This window comes from Phragmites australis, chromosome 13 (assembly GCF_958298935.1).
Source record: "Phragmites australis chromosome 13, lpPhrAust1.1, whole genome shotgun sequence".
NCBI classification, from domain to species: domain Eukaryota; kingdom Viridiplantae; phylum Streptophyta; class Magnoliopsida; order Poales; family Poaceae; genus Phragmites; species Phragmites australis.
The window spans coordinates 25,094,292-25,115,413 of record NC_084933.1 but is presented as its reverse complement, the minus strand read 5'-3'; the positions used below and the strand labels follow the sequence as shown (position 1 = coordinate 25,115,413).

The window sequence follows — 21,122 nt, the reverse complement described above, 5'->3', positions numbered from 1 at the left end:
ATATTTTTGTATAAAGATGATTGGAAAAATATTAGTGTGAACAGTGATTTCTACGAATACTGTTCATACGGTTTGTTTATTTAAATATTAATGTTAGAAAATATAAAAAAAACTCCACAGTGATTTCTACGAAATACTGTTCTTACGTTTGTTCTATCTATTTATTTAAATATTAATATTAGAAAATATAAAAAAACTCTCCGACCAGCGGCCGCATGCACAATGTGGCTCACGGCCCATCTAGAAGCCCGGCCCACACTCCCCAGCCTACAGCGACGCCACGCCAAGTCGCCAAACGCAAGCCAGTTGACGCCACGTCGGCGCCTTTCGAAAAGCTTGCCGGTCCACTGGACAGGGGAAGAGAGGGGCAGACCGCGTCGCCGCACGACTCAGCGAGTTGCCTTGCCCCCCTTCCCCTCTCCGTCCGTCTCGCGCGAAATCACGCCGCGGAGCGCCCCCGCCACGACGTCCGAGTCGCCTCGATCCGACCACGGGATCGGCGCGTGGTAGCCGCCCCGGCCAGCTCGTGCGCCCGCTCCAGCGAGTCGTCGGCTCAGGTTTCGTTCACCCTCCTCTGCTTCGTCCAAATCCATGGCAACGCGATGTTCCCTCCCTCTCTCGTAGCTGCTAGTAGAGGCCTCCCATCCACCTCCTTTCCGTGCTTTGCGGCAGAGGGGATTGAGCGATATGAATCGATTTTTCCTGTAATTCTGGTGGCGTCGGTAGGTTGGCTGTTATCACGGCGTCGCCTGGATTTTGCCCTTTTCCTTGGCCTAGGTCAGTAGGTCTTCTGTCGCGTCTGGTAGGTTAGTCGTGTAGGAGGTCTAATTGGTAGTTGTATGTGTTTGTATTCGGTTGATATGAACTCTATAGGTCTGGCTAGATTGTTAGTGTTCGATTTTTATTTTTATCTTTTCTTTGTTGATAACTGATCAGTCCGTGGGTGCTAACTAGAGGGTATAATTCCACAGCTTCAGGACTTACACACCTTTTAGTCCATTGCATATAATAAACTCTACTTGTGATCCTGGAGATCACATCTGATTTGGAATACTTTCACCTTTCAGTCGGTATTGTGGGGTTCTGTTGCTGCTATGCGCACCTTAGTCTACAGAAGGTGATGTTGGATGATGCTGAGGGACTGTGCGACCGTACGGCTTCGAAGAAGTGTTGTTCCCCACCATGAGGGTCAATCTTGGGCTCCTCGTGCTCGTAATGGCGCAATACTCCGCGCCCACATGGGCTACTTTGGTTGCTGGGTTCTTCGTACTACTTTCGCTTTCTCTCTCCTTGTACCTGATATTTGAGCATCTCTCGGCATACAACAATCCAGAGGTTTCTAATTTCTACTTTTGCACCCTATCATCAATTTTTGACATAGCTCTGTATATCAGTATTATAGGCGAGCATGAGTTTAACTGTTTTTGGGTTCTGTTCTACTTGTACAGGAACAGAAATTTGTACTGGGTGTTATCCTTATGGTCCCTTGCTATGCAATTGAGTCGGTAAAGCCTCTAAAACATTTTATATATGTGCTAAATTATTCGAGCAATATATCTAATGTTCTTAATCTTCTTTTGTTATAGTATATTTCTTTGATAAATCCAAATACGAGTGTTTACTGTGGCATCCTGCGCGATGGTTATGAAGCATTTGCTATGTACTGCTTTGGAAGATATATTACTGCATGTTTAGGTAAGTATGCCTATAGATATCGCTTTCTCGAGAACACATGTCTTAATTGTGACCACCCCTATTTCTTGCATGCAACAGTTGTCTTTGCCTGTGTACCTACATTTAGTGTAGAGTTGGCTAAGGGTTTATTCGTCTCCAAAACAAAGTGCTATGGTCTAATTTGTTTCTATATGACTTCATCGTTGTATCTACCTCTGCGGTCTGCCATTGTGCTTCCCAGAACCATCAGTGTGTTTTTACTCAGTCGCACTAATGTGTAGTAATTTCCTGAAAAAATGATGTAGAAATGTAATCTTGTTATCTTATCTATTACACCATATGCTAAGCGTACAAGTTAGTTTCTCATAAGGCCTAAGTAGCATTAACATAATGGAGCCATTGTCTCAGAATAAAAAACATATTTGTTGACAACTTGGTAGATGTCTTGTCAGTGGCATACAGTCTATTTATATCATTCACTTGGTAGTTTTACATGGTGTTTTACTGGTACATTTTGGTAATGTATATTGTTTGGTGCAGCTTTCGTATTTCTTTCTCTTCATTTGTATTTATTTATAATGGCTAATCAAATGTAGGTGGGGAAGATAAAACAATAGCTTTTTTGAAGAGGGAAGGCGGCTTGAGTTCTAGGCAATCCCTTTTGTATCATGCCTCTGAGAGGGGAATCATACACCATCATTTTCCTGTAAATTTTATATTGAAACCCTGGAGAGTGGGGACGCGATTTTACCAGATTATCAAATTTGGAATCTTCCAATATGTATTTCCACTGGCCCATCTTGCAAATTGTTAAATCTCAAAAGTTGAAAATAAAACTTAATTAAGTGCTTCGCACCTGCAGGTGATCATAAAGACCCTTACAGCTAGCTTATCTCTTCTTCTAGAACCTTTTGGTGTGTATTGTGATGGAGAATTCAATTTACGATGTGGGTAAGATAGTCCTTTCTTTTCTGCTTGTTTATCCTCACATTTGAAAAATGTGTCTTCCATACATTGAGTTTTGTTTATGCAGTAGCTATTCTGATAGAATGGAACTGTCGCATCATCTTCATGATAGATTTTCTCCCTCCATTCCTTGGAAATATTCCAGATCATACTTTTCACCTTTTCCATCAGGAATAAACCCAAGCTGAGATAGCTCAATCAGTTAGTCGCTTCTCCTGTGTTCATATTTTGCTCCATTTGTCTTACTAAAACTCAGGCACGTCTCTTTGTGATGCAGGTACCCTTACTTTGCTGCAGTCCTGAACTTTAGTCAGTATTGGGCACTGTATTGTCTAGTTGCATGGTACACAGCTACCAAGGACGAATTGGCACATATAAAGCCTCTGGCTAAGTTTGTTTCTTTCAAATCTATAGTATTCTTGACTTGGTGGCAAGGTGTGGTGATTGCAATAATGTATGCTTTGGGCCTGCTTAGAAGTCCTTTAGCCCAGAGCTTGGAGTTGAAATCTAGTATCCAAGATTTCATTATTTGCATAGAGGTATTTATCCTTCTGGGCTGATCTATCTTAGTTTTAGCTTCAAAGATTATTTTTGTTGGTTGCTGTTTCTGTGGCTAGCTGTTGTAGCTATCTGACAGAGTCAATGCCTTTCTCCAGGACAGATGGGCATTGCTTCGGTTGTTCACCTCTATGTGTTCCCAGCCAAGCCATATGAACTCTTAGCTAATCAGTCACCAGGAAACATTTCTGTACTTGGGGATTATGTATCATCTGACCCTGTGGACCCTTACGAAATTAAGGAAAGCAACCGGCCCACCAAAATGAAGCTTCCACAGTTGGAATCAGATGAGAGAAGCTCAACAAACATAAAAGAGAGTGTTCGGGACTTTGTTATCGGCAGCGGAGAATATGTGAGTCTTAGGAACAAATCTTCTTTCTTCCTGTTCATTACCGATAAATTTTCTTTCTTTGTAAGTTACACCCTGCAGTCACAAATAAGTGTTGTTTTGGACATTAACACGGTCCCCAAAACACATCTTTTACCGCTATCTTTTGGTGTAATATGTTTATAGAATATAGCAAAGTTATAGTATTATGAAACTACTTCTCGAGACAAATCTAATAGTATCATTTTCAAATATCCAAACTTAATACATGAAGAGTAATTTGTAGTCAAAGTTTGAAAATGTTGACTACACACAACCCAAAACGACACTTATTTGTAGCTGAAGGGAGTAGGTTGGGCTTTATTTTTCAAACTAGTGGAACAAATATTACCTTGACACAAGTCAAATATGCTTTGTTTTATAATGTACTGCATGGTTTAGATGGTTTAGCTATGCAGCATATGTTTGCAAGTATAATTCCCATGCTTTGTTTTCTTTTTCTCCTCGCTTTTACCATAGGTGATCAAGGATTTCAAGTTCACTGTTAACCAAGCAGTGAGGCCAGTGGAGAAGCGCTTTGATAAATTGATGAAAAAGAATGATAAACGTATGAAAAGCCGGGATGACAACTGGGTGAGTGCAGCAACAGCAGAGAGACCAGTTCGTGGGATTGATGATCCATTATTAAGTGGCAGCGCAAGTGACAGTGGGGTCACGAAGGCCAAAAAACATCGCAGAGTTGTAAGCTCAGCTACTGCTGCTGTGGACAGCTGGGGAGGTGGTGATCAGGCATCTGATGGGTATGAGATTAGGGGTCATCGCTGGGCAGTGAAGAACTAACGATTTTGCTTTGCATGAGTGGTAAATTTCAAACCATACCACGTAAAAAAACAGTGACCTCTTGATGGAAAACTCACTGACAACGGTTCCTGTTATGCAGGCCATTCTTTAGCCTACGCAAGTTCAGGTTGTGCCGTGTAGATAGCTGACCCCCCCCCCCCCCGGCGGGTCAAGTCGTATTGATATTTGTTACGAGGAGCGGCCGATTGCAAAAATTGGAAAGGAACTTTTTCTTAAGAAATGAAAGCAGCTCCTCCTCTGGTGTCCATTTGGACAGACTTATTTAGCGTTGTGACATGTTCGTATACTGATATACAGCGTAACTGTTAAAGTGCCGAGGTTGTATATCCTCATGAATATCAGACTAACAGCAATGGAAATGCTGATATTGTGTTATTCTTTCCTCGTTGAGAAATATTGTGTTATTTCTGTTGCATCTGTAGAGGTGTGATAAATTTTACGTAATGCTTTGTAGTATTGAAAAAAACAAGCTAGTAGTAGCCGTTAATGGGCCTATCTGAGTGCTTTTCTTAGGCCAGTAAGGCCCAAATAGAAAATGATACAGCCCTACTCTTCTTGGAAGGTTCTTTTTTTAGGTACACAAACTAGAGGGACATACGACGCACACCGCACAAGTGCATCTCCAGCTTGGTACACGCCTATGCAAAAAAGCAAAAGCAACAGATAAACCTGCGACCTCAATGTGAGCAGCTAGAATTCGAACCAATGTAGAGGAAGTTATGCTTCGAGTCCCCACTGGTCATGTAAATCCAATCCAAGAGAAATTTCAGCCGTACCGTTTTGCACATTCAGGTTCTACCCAAACCTCCAATCCAAGAGTAAACTACTCTTGGAGCCCCTCCAAGCCTCCTTTAATTTTCTAGCATATAAAAGAGAAAAAGAAGGAGAAAGAGGAGGAGAAAGAAGGAGAAAGAGAGTCCCTATTTGGTTGCCCCCACTGTGCATAAGGTACACACAGGGATCGATGGACGGACGCATCCAGGGCAGGCGGAGGCGGAGGCGTAGTAGAAAACTCCAAGCGCAAGCAAAGGGCAAGGAAGTAAAGGGCAAAGGCGTAGTAGAGAGACCAGGGAGTACCCTCCCGTCCTGTACGATGGTTTTGAGGAGACCTCGTCGTCCAATCGACTTCTCGCCAGATCCTCCCCCTGACACACGGGCCCACCCCGGTTTGGGTGCTCGTACGGCGCGGTGCGGTCCCGGGCCCGCTGGTCTGTCAGCCCACTGTCCACTGCTCAGGATCTGAGCCTGTCGTTAGCCAGGGTTTAGCTTTAGGGTGCGCTATTAGAGTATCTCTAATTATATTTTTTTCATTTCGTTATTTTTTTAATTTATTTTCTCGTTCTTATTTTCTTTATTTTTTTTCATCTCTAACAGTTTTCTTTCGAGAGGAATCGTGAGGAAAAAGGAGAAAAAATCATGTCTTCAAAAAGGAATGACTTTGAGAATTCCTTCGTGACGAGAAACATGAAAAGAAACCGTTGAAACACTGACGGGAACGAAAATCACTTCACGACGAGATTTTCACCCACGACGGAAAACCCTTAGGCATACAGCTCGAATGGACTGGGGAGAGGGACCGGAGATGAAGATAAGATTTAGCTATTAGTTTTTATTTTATAGATGTGGAGAAGAATTTTAGAGAGTTGTTAAGAGATAATTCTAAATATGAAGGAGATCTCGTCTTAATAATTTTTTTCGTAAGGTACGAAAAATTAGAAACGAAAAGATTTATAGGTGTGCTAGAGTTGCTCTTACTAATTTCATGCCGGAGAATCTGACATTGTTTACTTCGGCCAGTACTCGGCCAGCAAAGCAATGCAGATTTGCAGGTCAGTTTACGGCTCTTGATGTGCCCAGTTGCTATTCTGGAGATCTGAACCAAATGACTTTTTTAAGGAATTTTTTAAATATTATTATTTTATTAGAAAATATGATATTTACATAAAACATATTGCTAGTACGCAAAGTACCGATTAGAGATATATCAACACTTCACGTAGCCATATGCTATGTGCAGTGGACCCTCGTCCCGACATGTACATATTTTTACAAATATCAGATTTTGAGTATTATTTTTTAATTTTTTAATAAAATATATTATTATTATTTTAAAATCTTTTTAAGACACTAAAAATAGTACTACTAGCCTTATGTTGTTCTGGACACTGATAATCTGAAACTATTTTCCGAATCGACGTTTTTTTATCATCTTGAACGGACACCCTAAAGATTAATAAAGGTAGCTGTTATTCACTAAACTAAAATAGTTTGACCCACGCACCACTTTTTTTCTTGGAACAAGGAGTAGTGGTGGAGTAGTACTCCAGGCAGTACCGCCATATCTCTGCCACCACCACGAAGCAGCTGATTGCCTGATTTCCTCTCCACTTCCCATCACTTTCCACGCACATCGTGATCCACCCCAACCCAATCATAACAGACCGGCCGTTTGTGGACGCCATTCCAAGCGAAGGGACGGCATTAACAGTGACCACCGGGGCGTTAATGAACTGCACACGCACTCCCCGTCACTCTGCAACCGTGGATCCCTATACAAAAGGCTCAACGCTTACCGTTTGCTCCTAGTTTCTAATGTAAACTAACCACAGTCGCTCTCTGAACTCCCATGTGCTCCTCCCAACAGATACAGTCAGATCACCTGCTTCCTGCGAATCATCTTCAGGCTTGATCACTTCGCCAATCTGGTATTTCTTTCCCCTGACCTCCCCTGATCAAAGCGATCAATGGGGCACTACCCATTAGGTGTAGTCTACTACACCACATCACACAGCAGAGCAATGATTCAGCCACGGCAGGGCTGAATTATTGGAGCCACTTAATAAGTGCCGGCAGATCCGGTTCAAGTCTCGGATCAGGGCTTCTGATTGCGAATCGCCATGCTCTGGACCGTTCTTATCTAGAAGTTAACCAGGGTTAGTACAGTACTTGGTAGGCAGCTTTTGGGCTGGCCGGGGGTGACGCCCATTGCGGAACGAAAGCTGTCTTATAATTTTCTTTTGAAATAAATGATCTATTCCTATTTCACATGACACTTCTCACAACGCACATACGAAAATAAAGAGAGAAATGAAGGAAAAATAAAAATAAAACTTGTGACTCATAGATAGCATATGAATATGAGGTTTCATTTAAGACCCATGAATACGAGGTTAAAAATAATTGAAGGAGATGGGCACAGAAAGAAGTAACATTTTAAGTTGATGATCTAAAATTGGGAAACTTAAGATCTATGAATATACACTCATATATAATTTTTATACCTCTAGTAACAAGAAGAACAACTTCACGAGATAGAAAAATTTTGGCCTAAAAAAAAAACCTTACAACAAAGCAAGAGAATCAATATAGAGACTAGAAGGAGATGAACATGAGCATATGCAAGAAAATGAATTTTATTAAGCACAAAGGTCAGTCCTATTTTAGGTAGATTCTAAAAAAATTTCTCTCGTAAAAACTCTAGCATATTACAAAGACTAAATTCATCCTCTCATCTCCTCCAAAACCTATCACTAGGCTCTTAAATAGCTGGTTCAACCTTTCTCTACAACACTATCACTCTATTTACAGGCTTAGGGAGTGTCTTTGCCCTTAAGTGCACCAGACTATGATTTGCAACCCCTCTGCAAGAATTAGTTCGGTAAACACTCCAGTGTTTACAAACTCAACACCAGACCGTTCGACACACTTTTCAAATTTTGCCGCCAACCAAAAATTGCTCCGGTGCTCAGTCCATCACAACACTGGACAATATGGTGCTCTGAACTCAGTTGTGCACTAAGATATCCTTCTCTACAAGAAATAGGTTGGCGATAATCTGAGCCTATCACTGGACCATCCGACATTCGCTTCCAATCTTGCTTCAGCACCGAAAAAGCTATGGTGTGTCTTCCTTGGTAACACCAGACCATCCAGTGTAGCCAATTTCTCAAACACCGGATATTTCGATGAGTTCAAATTTTCTGAACTCAGAAACAGACAACTCCAACTCTAACTTTGGTTAGCCATAAGCAAGACCAGGCATGTACAAGCTCAATTCAACTCGAACTTTATCAATGACTCATCACACAAATGAACCAAGGCACTTATGTACTTGGTTTCTCAATCTCTCCCCTGATGAGTCTATTGACAACACACATAAAGATCAAAGAAGGAGTTAAAACACGAGAACCATTTAGCACATCTAAGTGATCCAAAAGCTAAGGAAAAGCAAGAACAAGATCACTTATCATAAAATGGAATTGAAAAAGGCGGAAGCTAAAAAGAAGCCATCAAAGCTCGCGACATTGGATTTTCTCCCTCTTGTATCATTTTTCTCTCCCCTTATTGGTAATGGATTCATCATGAATGCAAAAAGAGCATACATGAATGCAAAAACTCTCTATATCTTGTGCAATTTTGCCCATTTTAATCCCCCCTTTTGCAATACAAACGATGTGCGAATGCGATACAAACCTACAAAGCTTCACATATAGATCACAAAACACTTACAAGTATTAAAGATGTCAAAACAATATAGCTCAAAGACGCACAAGGTCTCAAAGTAATTCCATGTCACAAGCACCAGGAGTAGCAAGTTTTGATCATGTTGTTCAATTATAAAAAAAAGGGCACAACAAAAGCATCTATAATTTTATGATCAGTGTAAAGATTAGGAAAACTAGTGCTATGTTAAGTTCAAACTAGGCAAATAAATTTAATCTGACTGGCTATACAAACGCCCACATATCAATTCAAGTTTTAGTTTGACAAGATGAAAAGGAACATCCTTTGCACATTTAAAGGCACATGTTAACTTTAGCATTTGATCATTTTACTATCATCAAGTAAACTTTAGCAACTATGAGTTCACTTTTTTGGCAAACCACATTAAGCATTAAGCCACCGTATTGGATTCACTTTTAGCTCAAAATTTGATCATTCATTTAATTAACTTAACATAGGATTCAAGAGATGTAATTTTTCACAAAACCAAGACAAGTTGTGCATTTGCGATACAAAAGAGTCCATACTCTCTCGAAAGTTGATCATAGGCTAAATATTTATATAGACAAATATCAAAGACTCAAGCATAAGCTTTTCACATAACTAACACTAATTTAAACATTGATCAAGTTAAAGCAAACACTCAAAAGTGATAAGTGATTAGGTTTATCATTCACATTTCAAGTTCATTCTTAAAAATACAAGCTTACTTAATAGATTTTAAGACATGTCACAATAAGAGTATAAACTTACGTTTGTTATATATCCACTACACTTAGCACAAATTCTCATATAGTACAAGAAAGTGCAATGAACATATAAGTGAAGCTTATCTAGTATGTTAATCTTACAAAATGTTATGCAATACAAATACAACAAAAATAAGATAGAGTATGTACATGAAAGACTCCCCTCACAACCAAAAACATAAAACACCACCAAAATGAGAAAACTTGCAACAAAGCAAGGGAACCAATAGATAAAGACTAGAAGGAGATAGACATGAGCATATGCAAGAAAACACATTTCATTAAGTACAAAGATTAGTCCTATTTTAGATAGATTCTAAAGTTTTTTCTCTCAAAAAAATTCTAAACTATTACAAAGACTAAGTCTATCCTCTTCTCTCCTTCAAAATCTATCATTAGGCTCTCAAATAGCTAGCTCAACCTCTCTCTACAACCCTACCCCTATATTTATAGGCCTAAAAAGGTGTCTTTACCCATAAGTGTCCTTGTTCCCAAAATACCCCTCACTGATAATACATTCCTACCTACCACCGAGATATTTTGATCTATTTTTTACTCCGTCCATCGAACGGTCACGGCTTCTTCATGACTTAGCTTCACCTTGACGAAAGTTTCATGATGATGCCACATGACCCTCCAGTCCTCCTGCGATTTTGTGGCCCAACCGCGAAACCTTAGCACGCTTTTCAAAGCGTGACTAGCTGTCACTTGCTTTGCCACAACAAAAAGCACTCTAATGTCGATACATGTCCTTCGTCTTGCGGCCTTGACCACTAGCAAGTCTCTTCCGCCCCCAATTCATCGGGTTGCCTTATCACTTGCATCGACATCCCCTTCGTTTTACTTTATCAATACGCCATCTTCATCCATAACTTCATGCTTTGCTTCACTCTTGACTCAGTCCGACCTTCTTGATCGTCCAGCACCAAGTACCTACTTGGCTCCGATCATCCCGTCATCGACCGCCAATTTGCCTACATCACGTGCATACCCTGACACAAGCAAATATGTTTCTCCAACCTACATCACACGTTAGTTCAACACAAGAATTCATTGTTGAAATGAGAATTCAATTTAGAACAACGCCAAGAATTTTACGAACACCAGATGTTCCAGCGTGTTTATCCTCTGAGCACCAGAACATCCAGTAAGTGTAGCACAACAGCATCCTGAGAAATTTTGTTTTCTGCAACAAACTGTCCAGCAGAAGCTTCAGGTGTTCTAATGTCGATCACCGGATCATTCGGTTAGTTCAAATGCACTAGACTACGGTTTGTAACCCCTCTGCAAGAATTCGTCCGGTGAACACTGGTGTTCACAAACTCAGAATCGGACCGTCTGACGCACTTTTCAAATTTTGCCACCAATCAAAAATTTCCACGTTGCTCAAGAATCCGGTGCTCTGGACTCAGTTGTGCACTAAGAAATCCTTATCTGCAAGAAATAGTCTGACGATAATCTTAGCTTATCACCGGATCATTCGGTGTTTGCTTTTAATTCTGCTTCAGCACTGAAAAAGTTCCGGTGTATCTTGCTTAGAATACTGGATCATCCTATGTATCCAATTTTTCAAACAACAGACATTCTGGTGAGGTCAAATTTCCTTACTCAGAAACAGACAACTCTAACTCTAACTTTAGCTAGCCACGAGCAAGACCAAGCACGTACAAGCCCAATTTAACTCAAATTTTATCAACAACTCATCACATAAATAAACTAAGATACTTATTCACTTAATTTTTCGTATGGCCACGATGAGATGAAAGAAAAAGTAAAAGGTGTCATAGGGTGTCACGTCTAAAGATGCGCGGTTACCCAAAGCATCCGATCCCTTGTTTAGTTAAACAGATCCATGCTGCGTTCACTCCTTGTTTACTACTACTAGCATACCGCTACTATAGGAGCAGTGCGGCGCCTTTGTGTTGATGATTATCACAGCCGTTTAGGCCTGCTACAGTGCTACTACAACAAATTTCAGCACCTTTGTGTTGATGATTATTGCATGGCATCTCAGAAGCCAAAACTAATCAGAAGTGAAGGTGTTACCTAGCTAGGTCTTGAAAATGGCGCCGATCGAGCTAAAGCAGCAGCACAATCTTGGGGATCGGCAGCATTAGCGTCGAAATCCTTGAACTGCACTCTCTCTCAGGACAAGCCTGGGAGTTGGATGCGAGCAAGTTGTGGTGCTGCAGCCTGCAGCATGTGTACTGCCACCTTTATCCCGGTTGCACGTAACCGGCGGATGCCTGAGCCTGACAGTGCCCTGGTCGGTCGATTCGACTGCCCAGCGAGATCGGATTGCAGCTGCTGTTGTCAAATGAGATGTATGACGCAATACTTTCTTTTGTTGGGAAAGAAGAGGGACCACTAGTAGAGATACTGGTGGCATTTCAGAAAGAGCGAAGCAGGACTCAACCAACATTTTGCTTGGCATCTATACAGTTTTGGGTGTCAGATCATGTGGGTGTACAGAAAGATGCCTTTTGATTTTTTTAAAAACTGTTGATGCCCAAATACCCTCGTCCTTGTGTCATTAAAAAATAATTATCACCGACTTCTGTAGTCCGCATCGCCATGGAAAGGTGCAAATTAGATGGTTCTGATCTCCAGATGCAATTAGATTTCCAGAAAAATTAATGGATGCTAAGTTTGACGAAGCACTCAAGTTAGTAATTTAAGGAACTGTTGCCGTCGATCGCGCATGTTCGTTTTGCTTCACGGATTAGGCTTTTGGCCTTGTCACGCACTTGCTGAACAAAAGCCTTGCCCACCTTTCATATTTCTCCTGTGTAATCGAGAGAGAGAAAAAATAGAAGGTTCATATTTAAAAACTTATGATAGCAAAAGGGTTCGTTGTGTACTATCTAGTTACGTGAGCCACGCCCGAGTTGGTTTCAGCTTTAGTGGTTGACATCTCACTTTCACCTCGCAAAGAAAGCATGCAAAATAAGTAGGAGCTACGGATATATATCTGCTCGCCAGATTTTTCTTTCGATCGTCCACTTGACATTTCATCATTGCTCTTCTCGCTATAATTTCGGCTTGCCACTTCGTCAGTTTTTTTTTTTGGACAAATAGTCGTGTTGGTTTTGGAAGAACATAAGCATGGCAATATGAGGAGTTAGGAAGTAAATTTTATAGGTAATGATTTAAAAATTGATCCTAGCAGAGTTAAGCTAAGTTAGTCGTAGACACTGCAAACCATGGGGAGACGGCATCATTGAGCGCCTCTTTTCCAAAAGAATATTTTATTTTCATTTCGATTTGAAAGACCAGTCGGTGTGTTTTGGGACCGATGCCAGGCGCAAAAATTCTATGTCGTTGCTTCATCTAGATGAAGAAAAAGGCAAAGAGAAAAAAGGATCTTTCGAAGCTTAAAGTCATTGACAGGACAGGATCTCCATTGCTGTACTGGATCACACTGAACTGAAACACTTGTAAAAATAGCATAATTAATTGCAAGCTTTTATCAATTGCAGATCTTAACGGAGAATTACTCCTTCGATAGAGTGATAAAAAAGTTAAATATTTCGTAATCAAATGAACAAAATCACTGGACAGTGGACACTTAAATTAGGTTGATGTTTTGGCCTTGTCACACACTTGCTGATGGATGGGCCTGGACCGGTGGTTGAAATTAGGTTGATCATTGATAGAGACATTTCTTCTAATCCAGCTATCAACACATCATTTTATTTTGCCTTTTTGTGCGCACAGGTTGTTAGAGGCCTCGCCCCACCATCCATAGGCCCCGCTCCATTTGTGCAACAAACCATTCTGTGCAGTACACCACCCATCCATGCCATCACATGCAGATCTTGTAGGCTAGCTAGCACACTAACCTTCACTCTAGGTAGTTCTCAGTGGTAAAGGAGGATATATATATATATATATATATATATATATATATATATATATATATATATATATATATATATATATATATATATATATATATATATATATATATATATATATCATGCTTCTTAATCTTCAAATGCTTGGAATCGCACGAGATTTCAAACGACTTTTAAATTCCATTGACGAAGAGAGGTAAAGGTTTGAGACTTACACCGACGAGCTTTTCCGTGAGGATTTGTGCCATGCGCCCTCACAGGGAGGTCGGCGGAAGGCAGACCGGCCCAACAGAGAAGACGGGCACGGAGGCGGAGCGGCGAGGCCGGGGGACAGCTAGTGGGTAGGTATTAGAGCAAGAGAGCTACAAAACGGAGTGGTTAGGAGTGTCAGGCGAGACGACAGGAGAGTGAGAGCGCTGGAGGTTGAAAAAATTATTGGTTTGATCGGAGGTGGAAGAAAAGTTACGAGCAGCTCACAGTTGTCACGTGAGAAAAGAGGAGAAAACGTGTGGTTATAAATTAGCAACTCCCTAATTATATGTACTCACAGCACAGCGGAAAAGCACAGTTAATATTCTAATTTCTCTTGCTTTTCCTTTAGAGACTACAGGCTGGACAGATCATTGTAAAATTTATTAATAAGAATTGAGATAAGCGACTCATGGTTAACCTGACCATTTTGGAGTGAATAATGCAGTGATTTTTTCTTGTGACGTTAGGGATGCACTTTTGACTCTGAATTAATCCTGGTTGTTTTTCTAATGCAACCTGGCATCAACTGAAGCATGTGTGCTAGTGTTCGAGCGAATCCCACCGCAACTTTCTGTTCTTTTTTTTAACCCTTATCAATATACTACTAGTGGTGTCAACTTTTCGTAGCCAATGATGGTACATATCCATGCCAAATTTCCTTTTTTTTATTGCTTGACATCGATCGGCAGTTGCTTGCTGGAATCAAAGCACGCCCAACATCACGTGGACTGTTTCCTATAATCCTGCTCGTGCAATCTCTCTCTAGACTGTTCGAATATTATTTTTCACAATTATTTTGTTCAATTTGCCCCTGGTTTTGATGAGACATGACACGATTGGCATTCAGCACGTCCTACGTACAGAGGCGCCCATAGGCGTAAACGTCTTGACATCTTCATAATTCTTTTCGTTTTTGACATATTCAGAAGAAGAAAATTCACAAACTTTTTTTCCCGCGAAGAAAATCAAAAGTTGATTAGCGGAGAGCAAAAATATGCCAGTACTTCGGTAAACCAGCATCTAAGCACTACATCGGCTGCACATTAAATGTGCTCGTAGTGATTAAATTCATGGTGCTGGTGATTAGGATTTTACAACGGTGAAACGTGCGAAATGGCACCATGCATCATACACTGTAGCAGAAAACTTGTACGACACCGTTACGTAGATTTTTTGTTTCCTTGCATCAGAGCCGGCATTTCTACCCCCAACAACGCCCCAACTTTACCCAATGCGACCAATCAGCCACTACTGGACACCATCATGTTGCTCTCTAGCCACCAACCGCAACGAGACAGAACGAGCCAGATCGATCGATCGATCCGCACACGAAAAAAAAAAACAAAAGGAAAAATAATTACCGGTTAATGCCGGCTTTTGTACCCAAAACAAACAGACCAAATATTTTAAAAAACGGTTGTTTCCATGAGATTCGCGCTGATCTTTCTCATTTATTTCTGCTGCCGAGCCGTCTCTTTTTGCAGTTTAGCCCCTCGTCCCTCGCGTTATGTCGGTTTCGCCCCTCTCTCACCGCCTCGTCGTTCTCTTCTCGTCACCTGCTTTCCATTTCCAAATGCCGCCGCCCCGGTAAGCTTCCGCCTGCGCTTCGCGTCTCTCCCGCGGATCCGATCCGAGCACGCACGCTCCATCGGAAGCGCAGGAGGAGCACAAGGAGGAGGAGGCTGAGAAGAGGCCTTGTTGGAGAGTAGTCGCGGCGCAGGGAGCAGAGGCGTACGTGCGCTCCCCGCGCGCGTGCGTGGAGACGTACGTACGTGCGTGGGAGTACCAGGAGGAGGAGGAGCGGCATGGGCTCCAGGCGGCGGCGCCACCACTACCACCGTCGGTGGGTGGTGCCCGCTGTGGCTCCGGCCGCGGCGGCGTTCGCGGCGGCCGGGCTGCTGCTCGTCGTCGTCGCGTTCCACTGCTTCCTGTCGCCGCCGCTCGGCGGCGGCGGCGCACGTGTTGTTCGCCGCCCGAATCCCCCGTTCCTGGTACGCTTCGTCTGATTTTGGGACGACGGGAGTCGTTGCTTCATGAAATGGTCAAATGGGTTGGTCTCCGATTTCGTCATGCTCCTTCCTTAACGCGGGTTCCTGTTCTTCTCCCAGCAGTTGAACAAGCCAGAGGAGCTGCGTAGAAATGTTATTGGCACCGTGGATTTCAGCGTTCCCGTGAGTGCACAATTCGGTGTTTGGTTCATCAGTTGTTTCGTTTACCGGAGGAATTAAGCGGTGAATTTGTCGAATTCGTGGTTCGCAGAGCGGTGGGAGCAAGCTGGGGGAGGAGCTCTGGGAGTCGAAGGCGGCGAGCAACTTCTTCGCCTGCAGCAACGCGACCAAGCAGTTCGCCGGTACGCGTTCCTCGCAACATTTTGATTTATTTTCGTACACGAAACGTCTCGCTTGGGGGAGGAATTGACGCAGCGCGTGTGTTTGGTAGCAATAGAGCTTACTTTTTTCTGTATGTTCCGCCAGATGCAAAGACCGTGACGAAGTCGGATCGCTATCTGATGATCGCGACGAGCGGTGGACTGAACCAGCAGCGAACAGGGGTAAGAGGATACAAACTGTCAATTGAACAGTGCACTTGCTAGTTTCTACCATCAGAACATTCAGTTTTTCATTGGTCGAGCAACTCGGTGATTAAATTGCGTTGTGGTTAGGTTCAAGTAAATTATGTTTTGATTTCAGTGCATAGGTAGACTATCTGAATTCTTATGTTGGTGACGTAGTGTCATTGTCTATGTTTGGCAATGATGAGGTTCAGGAGCATTTACATGCTACTATTGTAGCTTCAGATCCCTTTCCTTCAAATGTACGCGTCCAGCGTGTACTAGTTAGTCATTTACTCCAACAACTCTTTGATACGATCAGCTATCAACTAGTCACTCCTGTACTCCAACCACTTTGTTGATTCCCCCTTACGTGACTGCATCCTTGCATTTCTGTCTTTTGTTGGTTTGCTCCAATTGACATATTTCTTTCATTTCTTGCCAGTTGCCAGTATTAGCTGGTACGGACAACTATTCTGTCATAAATTGTGTACCAAATGCTTATTTGCTAATTTTGTTCGTGAATAATCTTAACAAGTGCCAATTCCATCATATTTAGAATGTTGTGGGCAACCATTTACTTCCTGGTGTTTGTTATTGGTGGCAAGCGCACTTCTGTTCTGTTGTTTCCATAGCTAAGTAGTACTACTTAGGTTCTTTTTACTTGTTATTTGATATCAACAGGACCTCCAATAGCCTTTGATTGCTGCTCTTTTAGTTATATACTTACATGGTAGTAAAACTTACTAAAAGCGTAATTATACCGAAGTGCTTTTGATGAAATATCTAAATACGTTTATGTATATTATGTTCAAAATTTTAAAAAGTTGACGACATGCATTCTGGGACATTAAGTAAAAATGTGTGGTGGGGGTAAATGCGTTCGGCAAGCTAGTTGCCAGTGTGTGAGCGTAAATCATGGCTTCGGTCCTTAATAAATGGAGAACAAAGTAATGAAAAAATTCTTCTATTCCAACATCGGTTTTTCTATGACCTCTTTTTTTGGCCCATACATGACGAGGAAATTCTGCTGCTTATCTGATTTTCAGATCATAGATGCTGTTTTGGCAGCCCGCATTCTGAATGCAACGCTTGTCGTTCCAAAGCTGGATCAGAAATCCTTCTGGAAAGACGCGAGGTCACTGCCATTACCTTCTCTTGTTTGTTGTAGCAAAGTACCTTCTCCTAATCTTGAGTTCTGCATTGCAGTGATTTTGCAGAGATATTTGATGTTGATTCATTCATATCCACGCTCTCAAATGATGTAAAGATCATACGGCAAGTTCCTGATAGGAATGGGAAAATGCCATCACCCTATAAGATGCGTATTCCTAGGAAGTGTACTCCAAAATGCTACGAGAACCGAGTACTACCTGCTCTTCTAAAAAAGCATGTAAGCATTGCAGTTTGTGAACTTGATGTGTTTCCTTAAGTTTGACATTTTCAGCTGAAAATGCTCAATTCTGACATTGTTTCTTGAACTTCCACCCACAGGTTGTTCAACTAACAAAATTTGACTACCGAATGTCCAATAGGTTAGAGACTGATCTTCAAAAGCTTAGGTGTAGAGTCAATTACCATGCACTACAGTTCACGGATCCAATTCTCAAAATGGGTGAAACGCTTGTTCAAAGAATGAGGGCAAAAAGTGGACGCTTCATTGCTCTTCACCTAAGGTGATATTAGACATTTTTTCGGTCCATCATTTGTGTTGCATATAGAGTAGGCGCTAACTCTATTGGCACACTTTTTGACAGATTTGAGCCTGACATGCTTGCTTTCTCTGGTTGCTACTATGGGGGTGGAGACATTGAGAGAATAGAACTCGGTGAGATTCGTAAGAGGTGGAAGACCCTGCATGTAAGAGAGTATTACGGTATTACCTAGTGATTCTTGTGAACGTATGATCATTTTAGGTTTTTACTGTACCGCATTTACAAATTCTGTACAGGCAAGTAACCCTGACAGAGAACGGCGGCACGGTAAGTGCCCTCTAACACCAGAGGAAGTCGGCCTCATGCTCAGGGCATTGGGATTCGGGAAGGACGTGCACCTATATGTTGCATCAGGAGATGTATATGGAGGTGAGGAGACATTGGCACCTCTGAAAGCACTCTTCCCAAACTTTCACTCAAAGGAGACTCTAGCGAGCAAGGAGGAGTTAGCACCATTCTTACCGTATTCATCTCGCATGGCTGCTCTTGATTTTATCGTATGTGATGGGAGCGATGTTTTCATGACAAACAACAATGGCAACATGGCCAGAATGTTGGCTGGTCGAAGGTATTCTTTCTTTGAATTTCTATGTAGTGGTTAATTTAGGTTAAATAATTTTAATGGCAATTGATTGAACAAAGTAAATTTGTTTTATGTTTTTGTTATAATTTAAGGCTATGATGTTGACTGATAAATTGTGGGTTTCAGGAGATATTTTGGGCACAAGAGGACCATAAGGCCCAATGCTAAGAAACTTTACTCACTCTTTCTGAATCGAACCAGCATGAGTTGGGACACATTTGCATCCAAAGTTCAGACGTTCCAAAAGGGATTTGTGGGGGAGCCCAATGAGATTAAACCAGGAAGAGGCGAATTCCATGAGTATCCTATAGATTGCATTTGTGCAAGAACAAAGGGAAAAACTGGACATAGCAGGCCGCACCTAATTAAACATGTTGGGGCAGCTGTTGAGAACCAGTCTAGTGATGGGGACCTCGACTGGAGGGATTTGGACTATGGAGAGCATACACCATTGGGAAGGGATTCATCAAATGAAGCCGAATTAGATGATAATCGTGTTGGTGGATCAGACATTCCTGAATTGGAGGACATGATCTCAGACTAGCCACTTAAGATAGATACTTTTAGAATAGGTTTTTTCCCGAAGGTCTTGGTGATAAGAGTTCTTTGGTGGACAAAAGCTACTGTATAATTTATCTTCTCCTGTTTATTTATTGGAGACTTATAGAAACCAGGAAGAGTTTCTGCCAACCCGGCAAAGAATAAAGGTCAGGAAGAGCTTCTTGCAGAAAAAAAAACAGGTAAATACAAAATTCTTGAAGTGACAAATGTTATTTGGCCTTTATACACTTGATTCTTTCTTTGAAAACTGAGAGTTACTGGCGTCGCAAATCTTCATGTTTGATTCTGATCATATAACTTCACTTCTATATCTCCGACGCTCTTTGGCATTAAATTATCAGTATTGATATGAGGAATTAAATTTTTATTTATATAAAACAAAGACATGTTGAATCAAACTGGGCAATATGATTTTCACTTATATATTTCTTACTTGGACTTCAACTCTCTAATGCTCTGCCTTGTGAATGCAGAAACAAGCCTTCAATATGAGCAAGACAATTGTACAGTGTTTGATTGGTCCTCAAGTAATGCTGGTTGGGAAAACTGGAAGTCAGATTTCCCTCAAGGATTTCTTTCGTATAGCTTAAATAGATGCTAAAGAAAAATTCCCTTTTGAGTTTTTCTGTACAATGTTATAATTAGAGTTTGCTGGGTTTTAGTCATTATTCTTGATTTTTTTTTCCTTTCACAATATCTGGTATTTCCCAATTTTGTTGGTCTTCTATGAAATTTGTATATAACTTGAAACATGGGAATGAAAAGGGAATTTGTACCGAGGACCCGTCAGCATTTTTAGCTAGTACAGATCACCCTACAGAATTGCCCTAATCTTTTTATAAAAACATAGCTGCGCTCGTATCCTGTTGGTTTACTCTACACGTTCCACTACCTGTCAACATTTCAGTCGCTTATGTTCATTCAGTTACTAATATTTTTCTCCAAGTTCTTATCGGGTGTGTTTAGTTATTTAGATAAGTTTTTATAAGCTGTATCGTATAAGCAGACTTAGCAGAGTTATATTCATTTAAAAAAACGTTTGGTTAGTTGTATTTGTTTGGATAGGTTGAGTTAAATTTTTGTTTGGTTGATTGAATCTGAGGTTGTATGAGTAGATTTAAGAGTTGAGATTATGATTGATTACTCGTATAAGGATGATTTTGTGATACTGATAAATAACCTGCTTGCATGAATAGATACAGCGGATCAGGCTGACACTGATAAATGATTTTGTGATACTGATAAATGTATTCGTTGGATCAGACTGTATCGGGTTTCACTCCTAGATCAGGATAAGATCATATATTTGCATTTATCAGATCAAACTGTAATAACGGATGTAAACAACCAAATAAACTTCTTTTTGAGATTTCACGTATCTGCTAGGTCAGGAAGATGAGGGGAAACAAACACACCCATGATCACTTTGATCATTTCTTGGACAGCTATTACTAAGTAGTTGTTCGGTGTTCTATGGCAAATGGATACAGAATTTCATATGAGTCAAGCCCTTCGAGCAATCCTCGTCTGTTTATGATATTAGCTCCCAGGTTTTGTCCAAATTGGATGAAGTTGGTGCCCTTTTTGAGTGAATTTTGTTCTGCAAGAACATTTTCAGGTGAAAGGCATTCTGCAGCCCAGCGTTTCTACCCCCAGCGTCGGCGTCCGCGCTATCCGGCCGGTCCCCTCCGCCCGCACATCTGTATCCCTAAAGTGGAGTCGCGACGCACGCTCATGCGCTTCCATTCCGCCCTTGAGACACGCACACCCGAAGCCGAGCATCCGCTTCTGCTCGTTTCCGTGGGAGAAGAGAGACGAGGGTGCGACGAGGGGAGGTCGTCGTCGTCGGTTTTGCTTGTGCGCCGCGGTGGTTTTGTCTAGTCTTGTGCACGCCCGTTCGGGTGTGCGGGTCCCATCCTTGTTTTGTTTCGTTTGCAGCTAACATATGTAGGACCACGCCACAC

General features: G+C 41.6%; 2 protein-coding genes and 1 long non-coding RNA gene across 5 annotated transcripts; 2 read left to right on the top strand and 1 right to left on the bottom strand.

Annotated features, from left to right (window-relative positions):
* Positions 1 to 350: 350 nt before the first annotated feature.
* Positions 351 to 4,762, top strand: LOC133888681 (protein LAZ1-like). 2 transcript variants are annotated; one of them, XM_062329011.1, is made up of 10 exons: positions 354 to 557; positions 1,068 to 1,335; positions 1,449 to 1,505; positions 1,587 to 1,695; positions 2,271 to 2,455; positions 2,537 to 2,625; positions 2,918 to 3,179; positions 3,302 to 3,550; positions 4,046 to 4,387; positions 4,467 to 4,762. In XM_062329011.1, exons 2-9 carry the CDS (start codon positions 1,183 to 1,185, stop codon positions 4,364 to 4,366), a joined length of 1,425 nt encoding a protein of 474 aa, XP_062184995.1. In that variant the 5' UTR covers positions 354 to 557; positions 1,068 to 1,182; the 3' UTR covers positions 4,367 to 4,387; positions 4,467 to 4,762. The 2 variants fall into 2 exon arrangements, with proteins under 2 accessions (XP_062184996.1, XP_062184995.1); XM_062329012.1 differs by lacking the exons at positions 4,046 to 4,387; positions 4,467 to 4,762 and having other exon boundaries at positions 351 to 557; positions 3,297 to 3,501.
* Positions 4,763 to 9,870: 5,108 nt separating this feature from the next.
* LOC133887903 (uncharacterized) lies at positions 9,871 to 12,026 on the bottom strand. The gene is made up of 2 exons (XR_009903667.1): positions 11,686 to 12,026; positions 9,871 to 10,631 (listed from the first exon to the last, which is right to left on the bottom strand). It is a non-coding gene; the product is annotated as an uncharacterized LOC133887903 (long non-coding RNA).
* Positions 12,027 to 15,196: 3,170 nt separating this feature from the next.
* Positions 15,197 to 19,937, top strand: LOC133888687 (O-fucosyltransferase 6-like). 2 transcript variants are annotated; one of them, XM_062329021.1, is made up of 11 exons: positions 15,197 to 15,739; positions 15,860 to 15,919; positions 16,008 to 16,098; positions 16,223 to 16,299; positions 17,349 to 17,437; positions 17,509 to 17,692; positions 17,794 to 17,975; positions 18,057 to 18,159; positions 18,251 to 18,582; positions 18,724 to 19,337; positions 19,632 to 19,937. In XM_062329021.1, the coding sequence occupies exons 1-10, from the start codon at positions 15,554 to 15,556 to the stop codon at positions 19,139 to 19,141; spliced, it is 1,722 nt and encodes a 573-aa protein (XP_062185005.1). In that variant the 5' UTR covers positions 15,197 to 15,553; the 3' UTR covers positions 19,142 to 19,337; positions 19,632 to 19,937. The 2 variants fall into 2 exon arrangements, with proteins under 2 accessions (XP_062185005.1, XP_062185003.1); XM_062329019.1 differs by having other exon boundaries at positions 15,857 to 15,919.
* Positions 19,938 to 21,122: the final 1,185 nt, after the last annotated feature.

Excerpts from the sequence above, each read along its gene's own strand:
- LOC133888681 (XM_062329011.1), top strand. The coding sequence starts at position 1,183 with ATGAGGGTCAATCTTGGGCTCCTCGTGCTCGTAATGGCGCAATACTCC. Across the intron at positions 1,336-1,448 it reads CGGCATACAACAATCCAGAG|GAACAGAAATTTGTACTGGG; the intron begins GTTTCTAATTTC and ends CTACTTGTACAG. Across the intron at positions 2,456-2,536 it reads AATTTGGAATCTTCCAATAT|GTGATCATAAAGACCCTTAC; the intron begins GTATTTCCACTG and ends TCGCACCTGCAG.
- LOC133888687 (XM_062329019.1), top strand. The coding sequence starts at position 15,554 with ATGGGCTCCAGGCGGCGGCGCCACCACTACCACCGTCGGTGGGTGGTG. Across the intron at positions 16,300-17,348 it reads TGAACCAGCAGCGAACAGGG|ATCATAGATGCTGTTTTGGC; the intron begins GTAAGAGGATAC and ends TCTGATTTTCAG. Across the intron at positions 18,160-18,250 it reads AGAGGTGGAAGACCCTGCAT|GCAAGTAACCCTGACAGAGA; the intron begins GTAAGAGAGTAT and ends AATTCTGTACAG.